This window comes from Nematostella vectensis, chromosome 3 (assembly GCF_932526225.1).
Source record: "Nematostella vectensis chromosome 3, jaNemVect1.1, whole genome shotgun sequence".
Classification (NCBI taxonomy): Eukaryota; Metazoa; Cnidaria; class Anthozoa; order Actiniaria; family Edwardsiidae; genus Nematostella; species Nematostella vectensis.
Window position 1 is genome coordinate 12,502,716 of NC_064036.1, and position 15,943 is coordinate 12,518,658.

At 38.9% G+C, this 15,943-nt stretch overlaps 2 protein-coding genes across 3 annotated transcripts; one reads left to right on the top strand and one right to left on the bottom strand.

Annotated features, from left to right (window-relative positions):
• Positions 1–166: 166 nt before the first annotated feature.
• Positions 167–5,775, bottom strand: LOC125561244 (retinoschisin-like). Of its 2 annotated transcripts, none has more exons than XM_048725135.1 (4): positions 5,049–5,775; positions 1,654–1,952; positions 1,078–1,225; positions 167–412 (listed from the first exon to the last, which is right to left on the bottom strand). In XM_048725135.1, the coding sequence occupies exons 2-4, from the start codon at positions 1,924–1,926 to the stop codon at positions 366–368; spliced, it is 468 nt and encodes a 155-aa protein (XP_048581092.1). In that variant the 5' UTR covers positions 1,927–1,952; positions 5,049–5,775; the 3' UTR covers positions 167–365. The 2 variants fall into 2 exon arrangements, with proteins under 2 accessions (XP_048581092.1, XP_048581091.1); XM_048725134.1 differs by lacking the exon at positions 5,049–5,775 and adding an exon at positions 2,742–2,995.
• A 386-nt stretch (positions 5,776–6,161) lies between these two features.
• On the top strand, positions 6,162–15,859 carry LOC5520101 (glutamate receptor ionotropic, NMDA 1). Its single transcript, XM_001639838.3, has 7 exons — positions 6,162–7,071; positions 9,794–10,392; positions 10,599–11,257; positions 11,727–11,909; positions 13,103–13,305; positions 13,643–13,821; positions 14,922–15,859. The coding sequence occupies exons 1-7, from the start codon at positions 6,649–6,651 to the stop codon at positions 15,631–15,633; spliced, it is 2,958 nt and encodes a 985-aa protein (XP_001639888.2). The 5' UTR covers positions 6,162–6,648; the 3' UTR covers positions 15,634–15,859.
• Positions 15,860–15,943: the final 84 nt, after the last annotated feature.

Sequence of the window (15,943 nt, forward strand, 5' to 3'; positions counted from 1 at the left end):
GAGAATTGGGGTGGAGCGGTTGCCGCTGTACCTTCAGGAGCGCACATGCATATCAAGGTCGCTCCTGATGTCAGTGTATTTTGGGGGCAAGTAATCTAGTTGGCATTATCCATTTAGGTAAGGTAATACTCAGAGCATTTTAATAATGCTTAGTAGAACGCACCAATAAGAAGCTCGAAAGTGTTGCTCCAGAGGCGTTCAATTCTAAAGTCACCTCTGGCGACTATGAGTACTTCAGCGATGGACTTGGTTGTTCCGAGGTCCACTTGCCACCAGGGCACGGCTTCATCATTTGTATGTGTACATGATCCCCCATCATAAGCAGAGTTACGGTTGCAATCCACAGCACGTGATGGGACGCCACCCTATGCCGTGCTTGACTGGATTGTTGGCTTGCTCAATGCGATATTTTCTACGATAAAAAAGCGATATGTCAGTTTAAAGCTGGTGTGTGTCTCATGCTGTATAAACAATTGCCACGAGGGAAAGTAATGTTTATTTAATTGGTGTAGCTACCTATGCTTTACGCAAACATAATGGTGTGCTACACACTTCTCATATATAAAAAGCGTAAAGTAATATATACGAAATAAAATAGAATTATTAGTATAATGGTAACTAATTGACATTATAATTGGAAATTACGTTTTTCACAGAACTCCCTCCGTTTTACATTGTATAACTCGTTGGTGTAAGTATTGCCATATATGTATAAATCATTGGACCATTTGGTAGGGTAGAAAAAAGTCTTAAAAATCACTTATTAGAGTCTTCTATTACAAATGCTGAATACGTTTAGTGACCATCGTTTATATTGGCTTATATGGGCCAATAACTGTAATTGTTTTCGTTCATAAAACCGACGGGGCGAGAATGCAGGGGAATCATTTAAAAGGCAAATAGATATTACCAAAATACAACAGACCATATTAGCAAAACTGGCGAGCTGAAAAAGGCCTACGAAACTCCTGGCAGGCCTGATCCAAATATTCATAGGTACCTCTCTGCCCCCTTCCCCTCCCTACAATATATTAAATGCTCGGTCCCATCTGAGAGACTGGGTACGAGTGTGCTCACCTGTGATGGTCTTGACTCCGTACAGCTCTCCTCTTATGCACGCTTTGCCTTGGAATAATGTCGGATGAATACGCACATATCGGGCGACCAGCTCTTTGTACAAGACCTGATGGACGACTCCATCCCGATCTTGGTTGGCAAATAACACCTGGGACATTAAAACACAGCGTTAGAAGGTAGATTTTCTCTCTTTTCCCTGAATCATTTGTGGAAGTGATTGCACGCATTGCGTTATTTGATCTTTTTATAACAGACAGAGTCTCATGTTCACAACTCCGTTTAGCAGTAGAGCACGTAAAAGCAACCACATTTATCTCACGAAAATTTATCTCTCCTGGATTTTTTCTGGGTGAGCTGTAATGCCTAACACTGTTTCAAATCGAAAAAACGGATTTGAATAAGGAAATTGAACAAATAAGGTAAAGGACGAATAACGAACTGCGAATAAGGAATCAAACTCACACTGGTCACTTGCTAGCCCACCTATTCCTGTTCATTAGCGGACGCTCGCCAGGCCGATACTTAACTCAACTCAAGTATTGTGATACACTCAACTCAAATATTGTGATACATTACCTGATTCCCAGCAAGATCTTCATAAAAGCTATATGTTGCTCTATCTGTCGAATACGTGAACTTGAAACTGATAACCCATTGGTCCTGGGGATGGTTCCCCTGAGTGGCCACGCCACATATGATGTGGGGGGTACCGAGGTCGATCTGCAGGAAGTCATCGCTGTTGCTCTTACACCACGAGTCACCGACTGTGTAACCAAGCCTCGCTTGGTCTCCCACTATCACTCCTGCTTTATCTGTTATTCTATTGTTTGCAATAGCGCCACTTTCCATTCCCAAGGGCGAGGTGTCGCAAGTTCCTGCATCATTAATCAGCATATCAGCAATGTGTCTGGCATGATCCCTGATTTATCAAAACTTATTATGCCATTAATAGTCATTATAAAGTCAATTATCATTGAAAGTCATAAATGATCAATAGCTTTTACATTATCCATGATATAGAAGAACATAAAAGCAGTAAAACTTACTAATATGGTACACACGCAGATAAAATAGTAACATAAAGAAAGCTTTACTCGCTGAGAACGAAAAAGTCAGCACTATAGCCAAAGATGTAGTGACAGTAAACAGCCTGTTGATTTGCTTATTATTCCAATATTTTTGTTGTTATTGTTTTTCTAGATTATCTAAAGGCCTTATTTCTTTGTAGATATGACGACAATAAATGTAAAAGGGCAGTAAGAATAACTAGCAATTTGAAATGAATGAAACGAGTTTTTTTCAGATATTTTTTTTTTATAAATAAATATCTTTTAAGTTTTTTATTTCTTAAAGTCGACCTTCTCAAGTCTTTATACGCATATGACTTTTATGTCGTACCTAATATCAATATGTTTCCTAAGACACCAAAATACATGAATCGGGTTCACAGCTGGAAGTTTGATCGAAGACTGCAATTACGAAACATATGTAGTAAATTCTGTTAATTGTACGATGGCACAAAATAGTGTTATCATTTATTCACACGCGAAGAAACAAACTTGACAGTTCCCCTGGCAGGCAGTGATAGCAGATAAAGCGCGTTAATGATTAACTATTTACACAGTGTACACAGTACGTATGTCTCAGTCAAATACTCATCCTACCTGTTATAGATTGAGCGGAGAGTAAGACAAGAAGAACACGGAAATATGTGGACGTGGACCCCATTACGAGAAGAAAATGTTAATATGCGAAAGCAATATAGCAGGAGACCAATTGTGACGCATGATAAGTCATCACACAAGAAGACGTGTTGTACCGTGACGAGTCACAAGTCACTATGCACTTGTCACGCGTCCGCACTTTGTACAGCATTTTATTCGAATAACCTTGTAGGATCTTTATCAACAATCCTCGGGGTCTAAGGCCGTGGAAGTGTGGGGCGTGGGCCCCGCAGAAACAAGTAACAAGACTGGGGAAATATTTTCCCGCACCCTTCCCCCCCCCCCCCCCCTTATCCTTCTTCCTCTCCGATCCCATCCATCTTTTATTATACCTTCCGAAATGTAGCTAAATGGGAATGGGAATGATTCCCGTCAATGGCAAATACCCTCTTATACCGCTAAATCTAATGTGTAAAAATAACGCAAAGTGTAAAAATAACGCGAGATATAAGTTTAAACAAGAATAACGCGAGATATAAGTTTAACAAAAATTACAATAACTGCTTAACACAGAATTCAATAAATGTTTAACGCAAAATGGGATAGAATATCTTTATTTACGTTATTAAATTTCGCGTTAAATATACATTTTGCGACGTAAAAAACCGAATGGCAGATGGCGAATGGCAGTTACGACCAAAAGTGCTAATTATTTGTTAGAACAAAGGTCATAAATAAGCTCCAGCGATGCCAGAACCATACATTAATGCCCATTAATGGATTATCGTACGATTTTTACATATTTCTTTTCTGCATTTTGAAGAAATATTCTGATATCGATGGTTCCTTTCGGCCGTATGAACTGCCATTTTATTTTTTTTCGTTCGCAACCTGCACTGACAACGATTTTTGAAGAGACTTCAAATTCAAGAGCGAAAAACCTCGTGCTTCCAACACCGCTTCCGTTTAAACTTGCTGCTTCTCCGTAGTTTATCGACATTCATTGTCTTCCTAGGTTAAACGAAATATGTAAGTTAGATTTAAAAGAACTGCTGATGTTTATTTTTGTACTATCTTTGTTCTCTTTACTTCACTTTGTCTAGCGCTCTTTTTTGTACAAGTTTATGGAAACCACTGTATAAATTATAGATAGCAGTGTTGATAGCAGTGCATTTACCTGTTATTTTGAATATGTGATAATAAACGATGACCAACTCATAAAGATACTAAGTTGTCCATAGCTGCAAATGAGAGGAATATAAAGACACACTCTCAGACCCTACACCCTAAGGTAAACTTTGCCTGTTTGCCTGCAGAAGAGCTAACCTCCCCATATATGCTTTTAGATCCACCGGGTTGTGGTTGGTGTCCAAAGACAGCCTAAGTTCCACAATTTTACGTTCCACACTTTCACCATAATGTTTTATATATTGATGCCCCCCTCCCTTAAAGAAATCCTTACCCGTCCATGTATAGCATAATCTTTATAGTTTAATTATGTTAGAGAACACCAAAACATTCCAGGGATTAGCCAGGATTTGCCAGGGGGGTCATAGGACCTGGAGATTCCAAATAGAGGGGGGTCTATTTTAGCCACTGGAAATTCCGATGGAGAGGGGTCAAAACGCCATGGAAACACTGGAAATTCCAAGGGGAAGGGTTCTCTTAAGGCTGCAAAAATTGTTTTTAACACCTGGAATTTCCAGGAGTTAAGGAGCACTAGAAATTCCATGAGAGGTATTTCCTCAAAGGTAAGTCCTTGACCAGTCCGTATTGAAAAATAGTGCGACAAGCCGATGTTTGCAAGCTCATAATAACCTCTGGTAACTCTACAATGAAGCCCGAGTACATACTCTAAGAGCATCTAGTTTTGTTGCGTACATTCTCTAAGAGCATCTAGTTTTGTTACATGTCCTTACTAGGAGACTTAAATAGAACCTTTAATCTCTATCATCAATTTTTCTATATCCACTAATTGTTTTTAAATAAAAAAAAACATTGAATTTTAGTGACACTTCCAAATTATCGACAACATGCTGCTTAACGTTGACTGTTCTCAATTTAAACAACTTTTATATAGAAACTGTTCATGCCCTTGTTTTGTTTCTGTTCGATATTGTGTCTGGTCGATATTGGAAAAGGAGTAAAAATGTCACATAATAAAATAGATAAAGGCTTCGATAAAGCATTCGACGGTTTACATCAAAATCTGCGAGATTTTTCGATTTTATTTTGATTATTCGTTACACCGTCCCGTAATATTCAACTTCTATTGTTGCTGATTGTTTTACTGATGTTTATTATTACCTTTGTTGATGTTTTGTTGACGCGATGATATATCGAAACATGTACTTACGTCACTTATATTTTGTTAATACCCGTATGGAACATGCACACTTGATCTGCAGTCATGTGATGCCTGTCACGGATGTGCCACGATGAGAGGCGTCACTCTATGACTCATTCAATATATCAAGCAAATAAAATATAGATAAAACAGTCGATGCGTTATGCTGTCCAATTCTCTGAAACCTTTTGCCTTCACTTCGTCGTTGCAAAAAGGGCGAGTTTTGCGCCGAATGATTTCTAATTCTCGAAACAAAACAGCAAAATCAATCAGTTTTCAGAGAGACGTACAAATTATAATTCTTCGTTGATTTATATTTTCCCTGTTTTTACAACGCCTGCACAGCCTAGGACGTATTTTTTAATTGTCGAGGCCGACAGAAAAGTACAGCATATAACCCTATATAAATACTTTTATATTAAAACAAACGAGTATACCGCATGTTCACCCAATCTGGGAGACCGCCATTAACACAGCACCCGTTAAAATTTTGAGCTGCTTTTAACACCTTAGTCGTTATCATCAATAAGATAACGTTTACGACAATGGGCGAGCATTTCCCCAACATCTGAAAAATGAGATTTGGTGAAGATAAATTGCTGTAGGACTGGTCCAAGCGGCTTGAAATTTGAGCTTCTCCATGTTTATAATGATATTGTGTATTTCTAAATCCCTCTTAACACGATTTAACATAATGAATTTTAAAACTAAAAAAAAATACAGTTTTGCGCGTCTTTACGTCAGACCAATTGTACTAAAATAAAAAGACTTTTGGGACTTATCTTCTATTGTATGATAAAGGGAATGAAGATTATGATATAGTATAATGAAATAAATACTGAACAAACTTTGGTAGGTTGTACAAAGTACGTGGTAGTGTTCAATAAACTCAATTTTCCATCGCTCTTGAATACAATTTCAGTACATTATTCTATACTTGTTTTATTTGATTATCTAATATGCACCTTAGCTTTGACGTGTTGTTTTTTGGTTTCGGTTTTCAATAATCAAACATTGATTGCCAAACAACTATTGGCAAGTATTGATCATTCCAGGCCATGAATAAGTAAAGTTTGCAATGTCAGACAATAAACCACGGTCGGGGTTTACGAAACTCACTAAAAAAATCATTATCCAGGCTTCGCTAGCATAAACATGCGGTTTCTTCGGCTGTAACTATTGTGTTTTCACCTAGGTATGGGAAAATCGGAAGAAGAGTTAAATGCTTTAGCGGCAGGTGCAAAGCCCCGTACTATAATTACAACATACTTGATGAGAAAGCTGTTTCAAATGGAAATTGAGAAAATGCGTCTCTTCTAATTTTCGGAGCAGAGTGCGTATTTTAATGTAGTTTCTGGGTAACGATTGACAAGCGATCTTGTGCTTGGTTCCCACGTATTCCAAGGGACATCGATGCGTTATCTCACCGAGAACGTGCAGATAGCGTGAGAGACGCTGACGAAAAACGAGTAGCCGTGGACAAATTATCAAAAGGACCGACAACAGAACGAAACTTAACGCTCAATTTCTTATCTCACGAAGTTTAGAACACAAACAGCAATGGAAATCAAATTTGTCTTCCTAGGTCTCGCAATTATTCTGAGCACCTTAAGCGGACAACAACTACTTGGCAGCAGAGATAATTCTACCATCGAAATTGCAGTTATTTTTACTGAAAGAGACTCAAATGAGAGAATTCAAGCAATAGAAGAGGCGACGATAAAGTTTTGGCAAATGAACACAAGCCAAACACAATTCGGAAATTGGAGGATCAATTTTAAGGGCCTTAATGTCAGCATTTGCGGTGGATGTAGTGTTATGGAAAAACTACGGAAGCTAGATAATAACATGGGGAACATCAGTTTTTTTGATGGCGCAGTGTTTCTCACAGTTAACCGTGATGCTGGTTTGATGTCAAGTCTTCTGTGCAATGCAGGAATAGCCACAATTGGTTTATTTGAAGATAACACATTTGCTTCTCAGGTAAGTTTGCTAATTTGACGACTTCAGAGGGATAGCAAAGCAAGAATAATAATAAAAATATATTATGCAAAACATCAAGTTCCCCAGATGTGATCTCGTTATTTGCCTCTTGCTGTGTTGTAAGCGCCAAAAAGTCCTGTTTTGATTACTTTTTATAAACATCTCTTTAGAATGCCTAGCTGCGTAGTGCATCCCGTCTTTTCATATCAGCTTGTGGCATCATGACTATCGTAAGATACAGTATTTCGCTCTGTCACTGTGGCGTTTTGTAACATTTGAGGCAATTTCCGCTAAACACTATTTGGCAATAGAGAATTTTTCATTTTTTCCCACTTTTTGATTAAATGAGGCTAGTATTCTTTTTATTTAAACCGTTTTGCATTTTCTGCAAGTTCAAAATGTTGCTACTGTATAGTTGACGGCGGCACTTACATTATACCCGGTCTTTCTTGCTTAAAACAAATAAACAATTTAGCAATAAAGTAGACAACATACAAGCAAACATGTAGATAAGCCATTCCCGGATATAAAGGTTGTCTAGTACATTACGAATTTCATTCTGTTATAAAAAAGGTCTATGAATAGATAACAATTGAGCCACTCTTTAAAACACGATTTTAGAATGAAAGTTTCTTTAAAGATTTAGAATTTAAAACTTCTTTAATTTATTTTTCACTTTCGAAATCTATAGTTACTACATTAAAACACTAAAGTTTCTATGGGAACATTTCACAGATGTAAAATCGAGGTTTAAAGAAAAGTTAAAGGTAAAAGTAATGTGGTCTATTTGTCATTCTCTAGAAAAAGGTCTATACATAGGTGACAATGTGAGCCACTAAAACACGATTTTAGTATGAAAGTTTCTTTTAAGATATAAAATTGAAAACTTCTTTAATTTATTTTTCACTTTCGAAATATATAGTTACTACATAATAAATAGTAAAAAATATATAGTTACTACATGTGAACATTTCACAATATACAATTGAGGTTCAAAAAAAAGAATAAATATAAAAGTAAAGTGTTCAATTTGTCAAACAAAAAGACATCCCATTTCCTGCCCGCTCTTCAGTAAGCTACATATTTGCAAATGGTAAATGGTAATGCCGTATAATAATTTTCCAAAGCCTGTTACCGTTCAAACGATATTCAGCTACTTTGAATTCCCCTCAAGTGTTGGTCAATAGTTTTAGATGGGCTTTTGGATAGGAAAAATCCGCGAGAGCTTGTTCCAAAGGCAATAAAGAAGCTTCTAGGGTAATAGTTAACGAGAATTCATTATATTCGTTAGCTCTCGTGTCCATTATTACATTCGATGCGTTGGTAAGCTGCTGGGAGCAACATTTCGATCCCCGTTCACTCAAAATAAGTTGCCCGCTGGGATGTAGTAACACTTCAATTGAACGAGGTAGGCAGATGATTTTTGCCCAGATGATTGTTATTCTGAAGTTTAGAGACGGTGCAACACATAAAGAGAATGACTAATATAGATGGTTTCAAGATGATTTCAATTAGACGACCAAAGTTCTGCAACCACGCGAGTCAGTCAAGGAATAATGCCTAAAATGTTTCCTTATCAACCGGAGGCTTGCTTGATTACTTTGAGGCTAAGTTTTAAGCCATCGTTTTCGTGTTAGGGTAAACCAATTTAAATAACGACTGTTGTTACTACGCGCTCAAATAAAGGCTCAAAGTAAAGCTAAAGCAAATTTAAGCTCGCCCAAATGTCGAGTATCAAGATAGTACCCAAGGATAAAAGTAATGTTTTCAGTTTCAACCGAAAGCTGACAAATAAGGTTGCAGCCCTCGTCAGATATTATATTAATAATTTCTGGTAATCATTTCCCCGCCCTCTATAATCTTTTATTATAATGAATTTTATGACACGTAATTTTAATGTATTATCAATATGTTAGAAGCGAATCCATTGGCTTTTTATCCGTTCATTCTTAATAACATCCCTTAAAGAAAGCCTTTTTTATTTTTATATTTTAATATGCTTTCTACTACACGCATGAATAGTAAGTATATCAGTTTGGATAGTGGTAGAGACAATCTGGCGATATTTTAATGTTATCACACATGATCCACTAAAATTAAATAATTAAAATAATTAAAATAAAATAATTGTTTTATTGGCCTGAAAGCTTACACTAGACCACTAGTTGCTTTCAGTGTCAGCAAATTCAACGAAAGCAAAGAAATATCGAGTCGACATCTTTTTAGAGGACATTTCCATTCGAGTCGTGCTTCGGCACATCTTTTAGTTTTTAAAAAAAATTGAAATTATTCTTATGGATGCTTTCTCACACTTGGTACTTTGCTAAGGTAATAAAACGGCGGTTGGCAGAGGCTGTTCAAAGTGAATTTCTAGTGGAGCCCGCGGCCTTGCTGCATACGATATAAAGTTGCCGTGGTCAGGATGGGATTTCTTTTACTGTCGCTTGCCCACCCACTCGCCTCTACGCCGAATACCACGTGACAACCAACTAGCGTCTCTAATTGGTCAAGCAGAAAAGCGGCGCAAAAATACAATTGCGTTATTTTTAGTCGGTACTTAATCGGTCCAAAGGAATTTCATGAACTTAATTCTGAAGAATAGGATTCTTTATCACACTTATTATTTTGTCATGGTTACAAAATGGCGGCTTAACTCTTTATCACTTTCTTTTTTTAGAACTGTTATGATGTTGTTAGACTAATTTCTTTCATTTAATTGCAGGGTTTGTCATCGTATTTCACACGCATGCGTAGACCTCACATCTTTTCGTATGCATACGTCATGAAGGAACTAGTATTAAAAATGGGTTGGCGCAGAATCTGCTTGGTAGCGTCCGCTGACCAAGACGGTGTGGAGTTTGCGGGCTACGTGAAATACTTTGTAGTTAAGAACAAATGGAAACTTATCAGTGTTATATGGATTGACAGCGAAACAGAATCGAGAATAAACAAGCTTATTGGGGTTATAAATGACACAAAGGCCGAAGTTGTTATGATGTATGGGCGGAATTCAAAAGCACAGTCATTTTTCCAAAAAGCAACCACTAAGTTTTCTAAAGATAACCTTATTTGGCTAATAACGGAACATTTGGGCTACGGGCTGCCTGTGGATTTATTACCAACAGGGATACTCAGAGTAAACCACAGGCAGACCATGTCAGAGTCACAGCATCTGAAGGACGTCGACTTATTGACAGACGCGTTTGGTCTGTTTCTAGAGGGATTTAAGTTGGCCGCCAGTGAGATGTGCGGTGCCGGTATTCAGGCGGGAGAATGTTTGGAGCATGTACAGGTCGCTGACTTCAGGCGAATTTTTACAAGGTATGAATTTTGCAAGGTACGAATTTTTACAAGGTATGAAGGTTTGAGTTCGAGTATTACAAGTTACTCCAAATAACTCGAGCCCACGGCAGTTCAGTTATTGATATTTCTATATATCTCCAACAAGCTCAGGTATATAGTCAGAGCAACTGAATATTTCTATGCTAAGACTAGCGCGATCTTATTGCGTTTTCATTTTGCTTCAGATACATACGCGACACCTCATACCAAGGAATCAGCGCTGCGTTTGCTGTAACTCAAACAGAGCAAGGAAAACCAAAAAGACCGGTCGATATATGGAACTTACAAAAAGACAGCTTTGGTCACAAGTACTGGACGCAAGTTGGACTCTGGACGCGATCAGGGCTCGCACTTGACAGGTTCATGACAAGCACCGGCCCAGTGGAGCCGTATGTGTTACCTCCCAGGCAAACCCTTAGGGTACCTATTGTCTCAACGCCTGTATGGACACAAGTTGGCGAGGCCTACAAAGGCGGCCAACAGGGCGAGGATATGTGTATGAATGGAGAATTTTGCTATATGTACAATTCCACCGACAAAACAAAACTTGAAAGGACGACGTTCTGCTGCGTTGGGACGCAAATAGATCTTATAAAACTACTTGAAAGAGATCTTAATTTCAATGCAGAGATTTACTTTGTACCTGATGGGAAATGGGGAACGCAGCTTGCGTCAGATGAGTGGAACGGTTTGATGAATGAACTTGTGACGGGCAAAGGTGACATCACCGCTTTCTTGGGTATCAGCAGTCAGAGGCTAGCGGACGTCGAGTTTACGCAGCCGTACTTCACGCTACAGCTGACTATTCTCGTTAAGACGATAAACGCATCCGAGCTAAATCCGCGTGAGTATTTTGTACCTGTCCTTGTATTATTGAGAAAAGTTCCCGTAACCACTATAATGAGCACGCTCTACTGTTAACAAGACAACTACTCAAAACTCACAAATTCAACGATAGATGATTAACAATAACGAATTACACCGGATTTAAGCAGCTTTATGTTAGAGGGTTCAAGAAAGGATTTTATTTTTTAGATAAACGTTGTGAGCCGGATGCAAAGGGAGATGGTGAATTGTAGCCTGATTTTCATCCGGGGCCTGGGTCCTACCTTTCACTCCACCCCCAAACCCAGGCCCCGGCTGAAAATCAGGCTAGGCGACGAAAATGTATTTCTGCTTTCTCCCATTTCTGGAAATGCAATATGTTGAGAGACGTGTTACAGGTTAAAAAAACATTTTGAGATGTATATCTCATGATGTCACTTGTCACCAGCAAGCACAAACTGATAATCACTAGACATTGGTGTTTGTAGAAATACACTGGAATTTCCAAGACCCGTTTCATTGGGACCTGTGGGTGATGGTCATTGCATCGTGTAACATCGTGCTCGTGGTCATTTGGGCATTAGACAGGATGAGCCCTAGAGGACATCGCAGAAGGCTGAAGATACTACAACAGGGAAATGCTCCAGTTGATAACGGGTTCACTCTTCTCGGTATGGAACTCACCTCACCATTTTGGGTTGGGTTGGTGCGTTTTTTCCCTGCTAGCAGAGGCCTCTTTTCTCTGTATTTCGCTGCGCTTGCGTTCGCGAGGAAAAGAGACCTCTGCCATGGGTAGAAACTGTTTTCGTTGCGCACGCGTGTGCGTTTCTAAGCGACCGCGCTTGACGTGCCAAAACCCGTACCATCGCGCGAAAGCTGTCAATATGCTAATATGCTTTGCATGGGTTTAGTCGCAAATTACGAATCAAACTCCGGTTAGTTCTCCTCTTCGAAAAAAGAAAACAACTGTTCAATATCAATCACCTAAAATGTCACTGAAATGATTGAACAGCAAATGCAGCAAAGACGAGTTTTGTCTTGTTTGTGGGATAAATTTCAAGAAATGTAAATATCGCCCAGTTGGACTCGAAGAAAATGTTACATAATGTTTTTGTAAACTTAGATAAGCTAATTCCAGAAGAATATGCAAAACCTGTAAACGAAAGATTGACTCGTTAGTCAAAAGAGAGAAGATTCTGTATGAAGATAAGGCTTGAATGGCTTCTTTTATAATTCGTCTCGTGATATTTCTACGGAGGACGCCGTTTCGAATGCGGGCTTATTATCCTGCAGCGGGTATACGCTTCACGCATTTCTAGTCATTGTGGGCTCAAATAGTGGCCAGTAATTAATTAACGGAGCATGCGCTCTTGATCTCCCGTCCACGATCGTGGACGGCGGTTTGATCAAACGAACTTGCGACCCATGGCAGAGGTATCTTTTCCTCGCGAACTCCAGCCTAGCGAAATACAGAGAAAAGAGGCCTCTTCTAGCAGGGAAGCGTTTTTTAAGCCTCCCCATCAAATGCCCATATATACTGCTTTCAATAGAAGCCACGTTTTTACCTAAGCAGCGAAGTTCGATATTCTTAAATTGCACACAACTTTGCTTGATTCGGGGGTGAAGGGTGCGTTCACACCATCGTCATCACTGCAGCATACAGGCATAGGAGGGTAGGCTCGTTACCATAAATATAAAAACCACAGGGGCCTTATAAAAGGCCAGAGTTCATGTGGTGTTGTATAACAAGTTGGCGGGGGTCTGTTTAGAAAGAAATAGATAAAAAAGATATTAGTATATTTTTACATTTATTTTATATACTAGTATCACTATTTATCTCATTTCTGTTTGCTTTTCCTGGCAGACTCTATGAGTTACGTGTGGGGCGTTGCATTCAGCAAAGATATTGGAGCTGAGAATACTCCGCGAGGACCAAGCGCTCGGTTTGTTTCCATATTCTTTGCGTTCATGGCTTTGATTCTGGTGAATACGTACTGTGCCAACCTGACGGCTTTTCTACTCGAAGACAACGTTGTGTTACCAATCTCAGGGGTGGAGGATCGAAAGGTATCTATATACATGAACTAATGGCATGTCTCGAAAGCAGTGAAATACAGCTTGGACTAAGCTCGGATAACAGTCAGGTGCTTTTATTTTATACTTTGCGCGTGTTTCCGTGTTTTTTATATATGCAGAAGCTCTGATAATAAGAAAGAGTATAAAAGAATGCGCAGTCGGTCTCAATTTTATCGATAACAATACTAGCACAATACTAGCATCAATGACCCTTTTTACCCCGCATGGAATGGAATGTTTTTTTCTTGTTTTTCTATATTTGACTATAATGATAAAATCTTAGCGTCCACTTTTAGGTTCACAAAATGTTGTTTTACCATTCTAACAGCTATTAGACACAAGTTTATACCCGCCCGATGGGTTTCAGCTAGGAGTGGTCCAGGGATCGTTCGAGGAAGCTTTCTTCAAAAATCACAACAAAAAGGAGTTGCAGCTTCTCTACAACGTCAATATCAAAATCAACCTTGTCAAAGGCATGAACGAGGGGTTTGATCTCCTACAGAAAGGGTAAGTTTCCTTGGTAATCCCAGACGGATTTACTGGCGGTATATTGACGCGTATACAAATGCGCGATTGGAAGTTTTCAAAATTCTGTGATAAGGAATCACATGCTCACTGCGTTAAAAATCAAAGGTAAACTTTTAAGATTTTCGCAAAATATTTTTCATATTAAGATGGTACATACAAAATTGTTGGTTAATAGTTTTTCGCGATAATTCCATCTACTACAAGCAGGCTACTTTGTCGTAAGTTAATAGCTTTTCATGGCACTCTAAAAATAAAGAAATGCTTGTGTGACCCATAAGGTCTTCAGACTGGCTGCCTCAGTGACGAACACTTGGCGATTTTATGAAAAAAAGTACGAGTCTACACAGATATCAGCAAACAAAAAAGGAAAAGCAGTGGCTTACTTGAAGCTTATCATTGTCACTGTGGAACCATCAGTTAGAATATCAGAATCCCGCAGCCAATACTGGAGATGATATTGAAGAATATTTTTTCTGCATTCAGAGAATACTTAGCTACAATGCTACAATAGTTAGCTATAATGCTAACAGAAATGATAGTTAAAAGCAAAACAGAGTCGCAAAATACACAAGTATGTCGAAAGATAATTTCCAAAAATATGAGTAGTCGCGTAATCAGGATTTGACAAGAAAAGTTCCGCACTTGACAAAAGACCAGGATTTGGCTGTTTTCCAAATAAGAAGGTGAGGTTAAATTAGGGGATGGGGGAGGGTTCTCTACGCGCAAGAATACCAGGTAGCGTATAGCTGGGTAAAGAATTCAATGATTGAACAGGAACAGTGTGTGATAGGCTAAGTTCAGCTAAACTCAATAAAAAATCATATTTTTCTTAGTCGGGCACGTTTCGGATAGCGTGTCGGGGACAGTTCGCGCGTAACGAGGTAGTAGCTAAGATTACGCAACATTACTTGTCTCTAATGAAACACAAAAAACGCGTCGCAAACAAGGCACATTTCAGCTAAATTAGAGAAAACGTCGTGGTTTATTATCAGATTTTAGCGTAACAGAACAGCGTTCCTACCAACCTTGCCAATGCAAAGAGAAAGTTGACGTATGTTATCTCCTCGTTATTCTTCCAGGAAGCTTGATGGTCTTGTTGGAGATGAAGTCTCGTTGCAATCTCAAGCAAATGTCGACGACTGCAAGTTTAGTCTGATCAAAAAGAGCTTTTACAATCTTGGTGTGGCTTTTGCGTTTCCAAAGGGGTCCCCATGGGCAAGCGAAGCTACGTTATCAGTGCTGAAAAACCAAGAGAATGGTACCCTCGATCAGATCCGGAAACTCCGCTTTCCAAAAAACACGTGCCAAAAGCAAAGTGTCCGCAAATTTGGCATAGCTGACTTTAGCGGGTTGTTTGTCACAGTTGTCATAGTGATTGCATTCGGTTTGCTCGCTGTGATCTTCGAAGTTATTGTGGTCATCATCTTAATGAAAGGGGAGAAATGTCTCGGAAAGGTTGGCGTGTTCCTTCGAGAATTTGTCCTCGGTGTCAAAGAGGGCGATCGTCTGCTCAATTTTCGTGAGCTCTACAGCTTCTCAATAACAGAAAAAAGCTGGAATATCAACAAGGACAAAAACAAACGGAAAACCAGCCCTGGGGTTTTGGGGTACCAGAATGGCGGCTTTGTTGTGACGCATGACGTCAGTGATGGCGTGACAAGAAGAATGCGGGAGCGATTGGACGTTACAGATGACATAGAGCTTGAAATAACTCCCGTAGACTTAAACCCATTAAATGAATTAAATAGTAACTGCATCAATCACAACAGAAAAAACGGCAGTAAAAAATGATAAAAAACTGCTTAATAATAAACTATACCGTGTACAATATTTATAGAAAAAAATGCGAATATTGCTTTCCAAAAAAATCATGATGTATTTCAACATTACCTAATTGAACTAAAAGATTCCGAGCCCTTTATTGTTACATTGGAAATGTAGTGTAAATCATAACGATGGGGTGTTGGGATCAATAAATTGGTAAAATAAAAAGAAAGTGAACATTTCCCTTACTCTAGAAAGGGTGATGTTTGATTGTCAAAAAATGCTTACTCCCTCCCCTCCCCTCCCCTCCCTGTACAAACGGCTTCTTCCACAAATC

Bases quoted from the DNA above. Each gene is read 5' to 3' on its own strand.
- LOC125561244 (XM_048725134.1), bottom strand. From the start codon at position 2,805: ATGGGGTCCACGTCCACATATTTCCGTGTTCTTCTTGTCTTACTCTCC. The intron at 1,953-2,741 runs GTAGGATGAGTA...TTAATGATGCAG, and splicing joins CTCCGCTCAATCTATAACAG to GAACTTGCGACACCTCGCCC. The intron at 413-1,077 runs GTGAGCACACTC...TTTTTATCGTAG, and splicing joins CGGAGTCAAGACCATCACAG to AAAATATCGCATTGAGCAAG.
- LOC5520101 (XM_001639838.3), top strand. From the start codon at position 6,649: ATGGAAATCAAATTTGTCTTCCTAGGTCTCGCAATTATTCTGAGCACC. The intron at 11,258-11,726 runs GTGAGTATTTTG...TGGTGTTTGTAG, and splicing joins CGCATCCGAGCTAAATCCGC to AAATACACTGGAATTTCCAA. The intron at 13,306-13,642 runs GTATCTATATAC...CCATTCTAACAG, and splicing joins CAGGGGTGGAGGATCGAAAG to CTATTAGACACAAGTTTATA.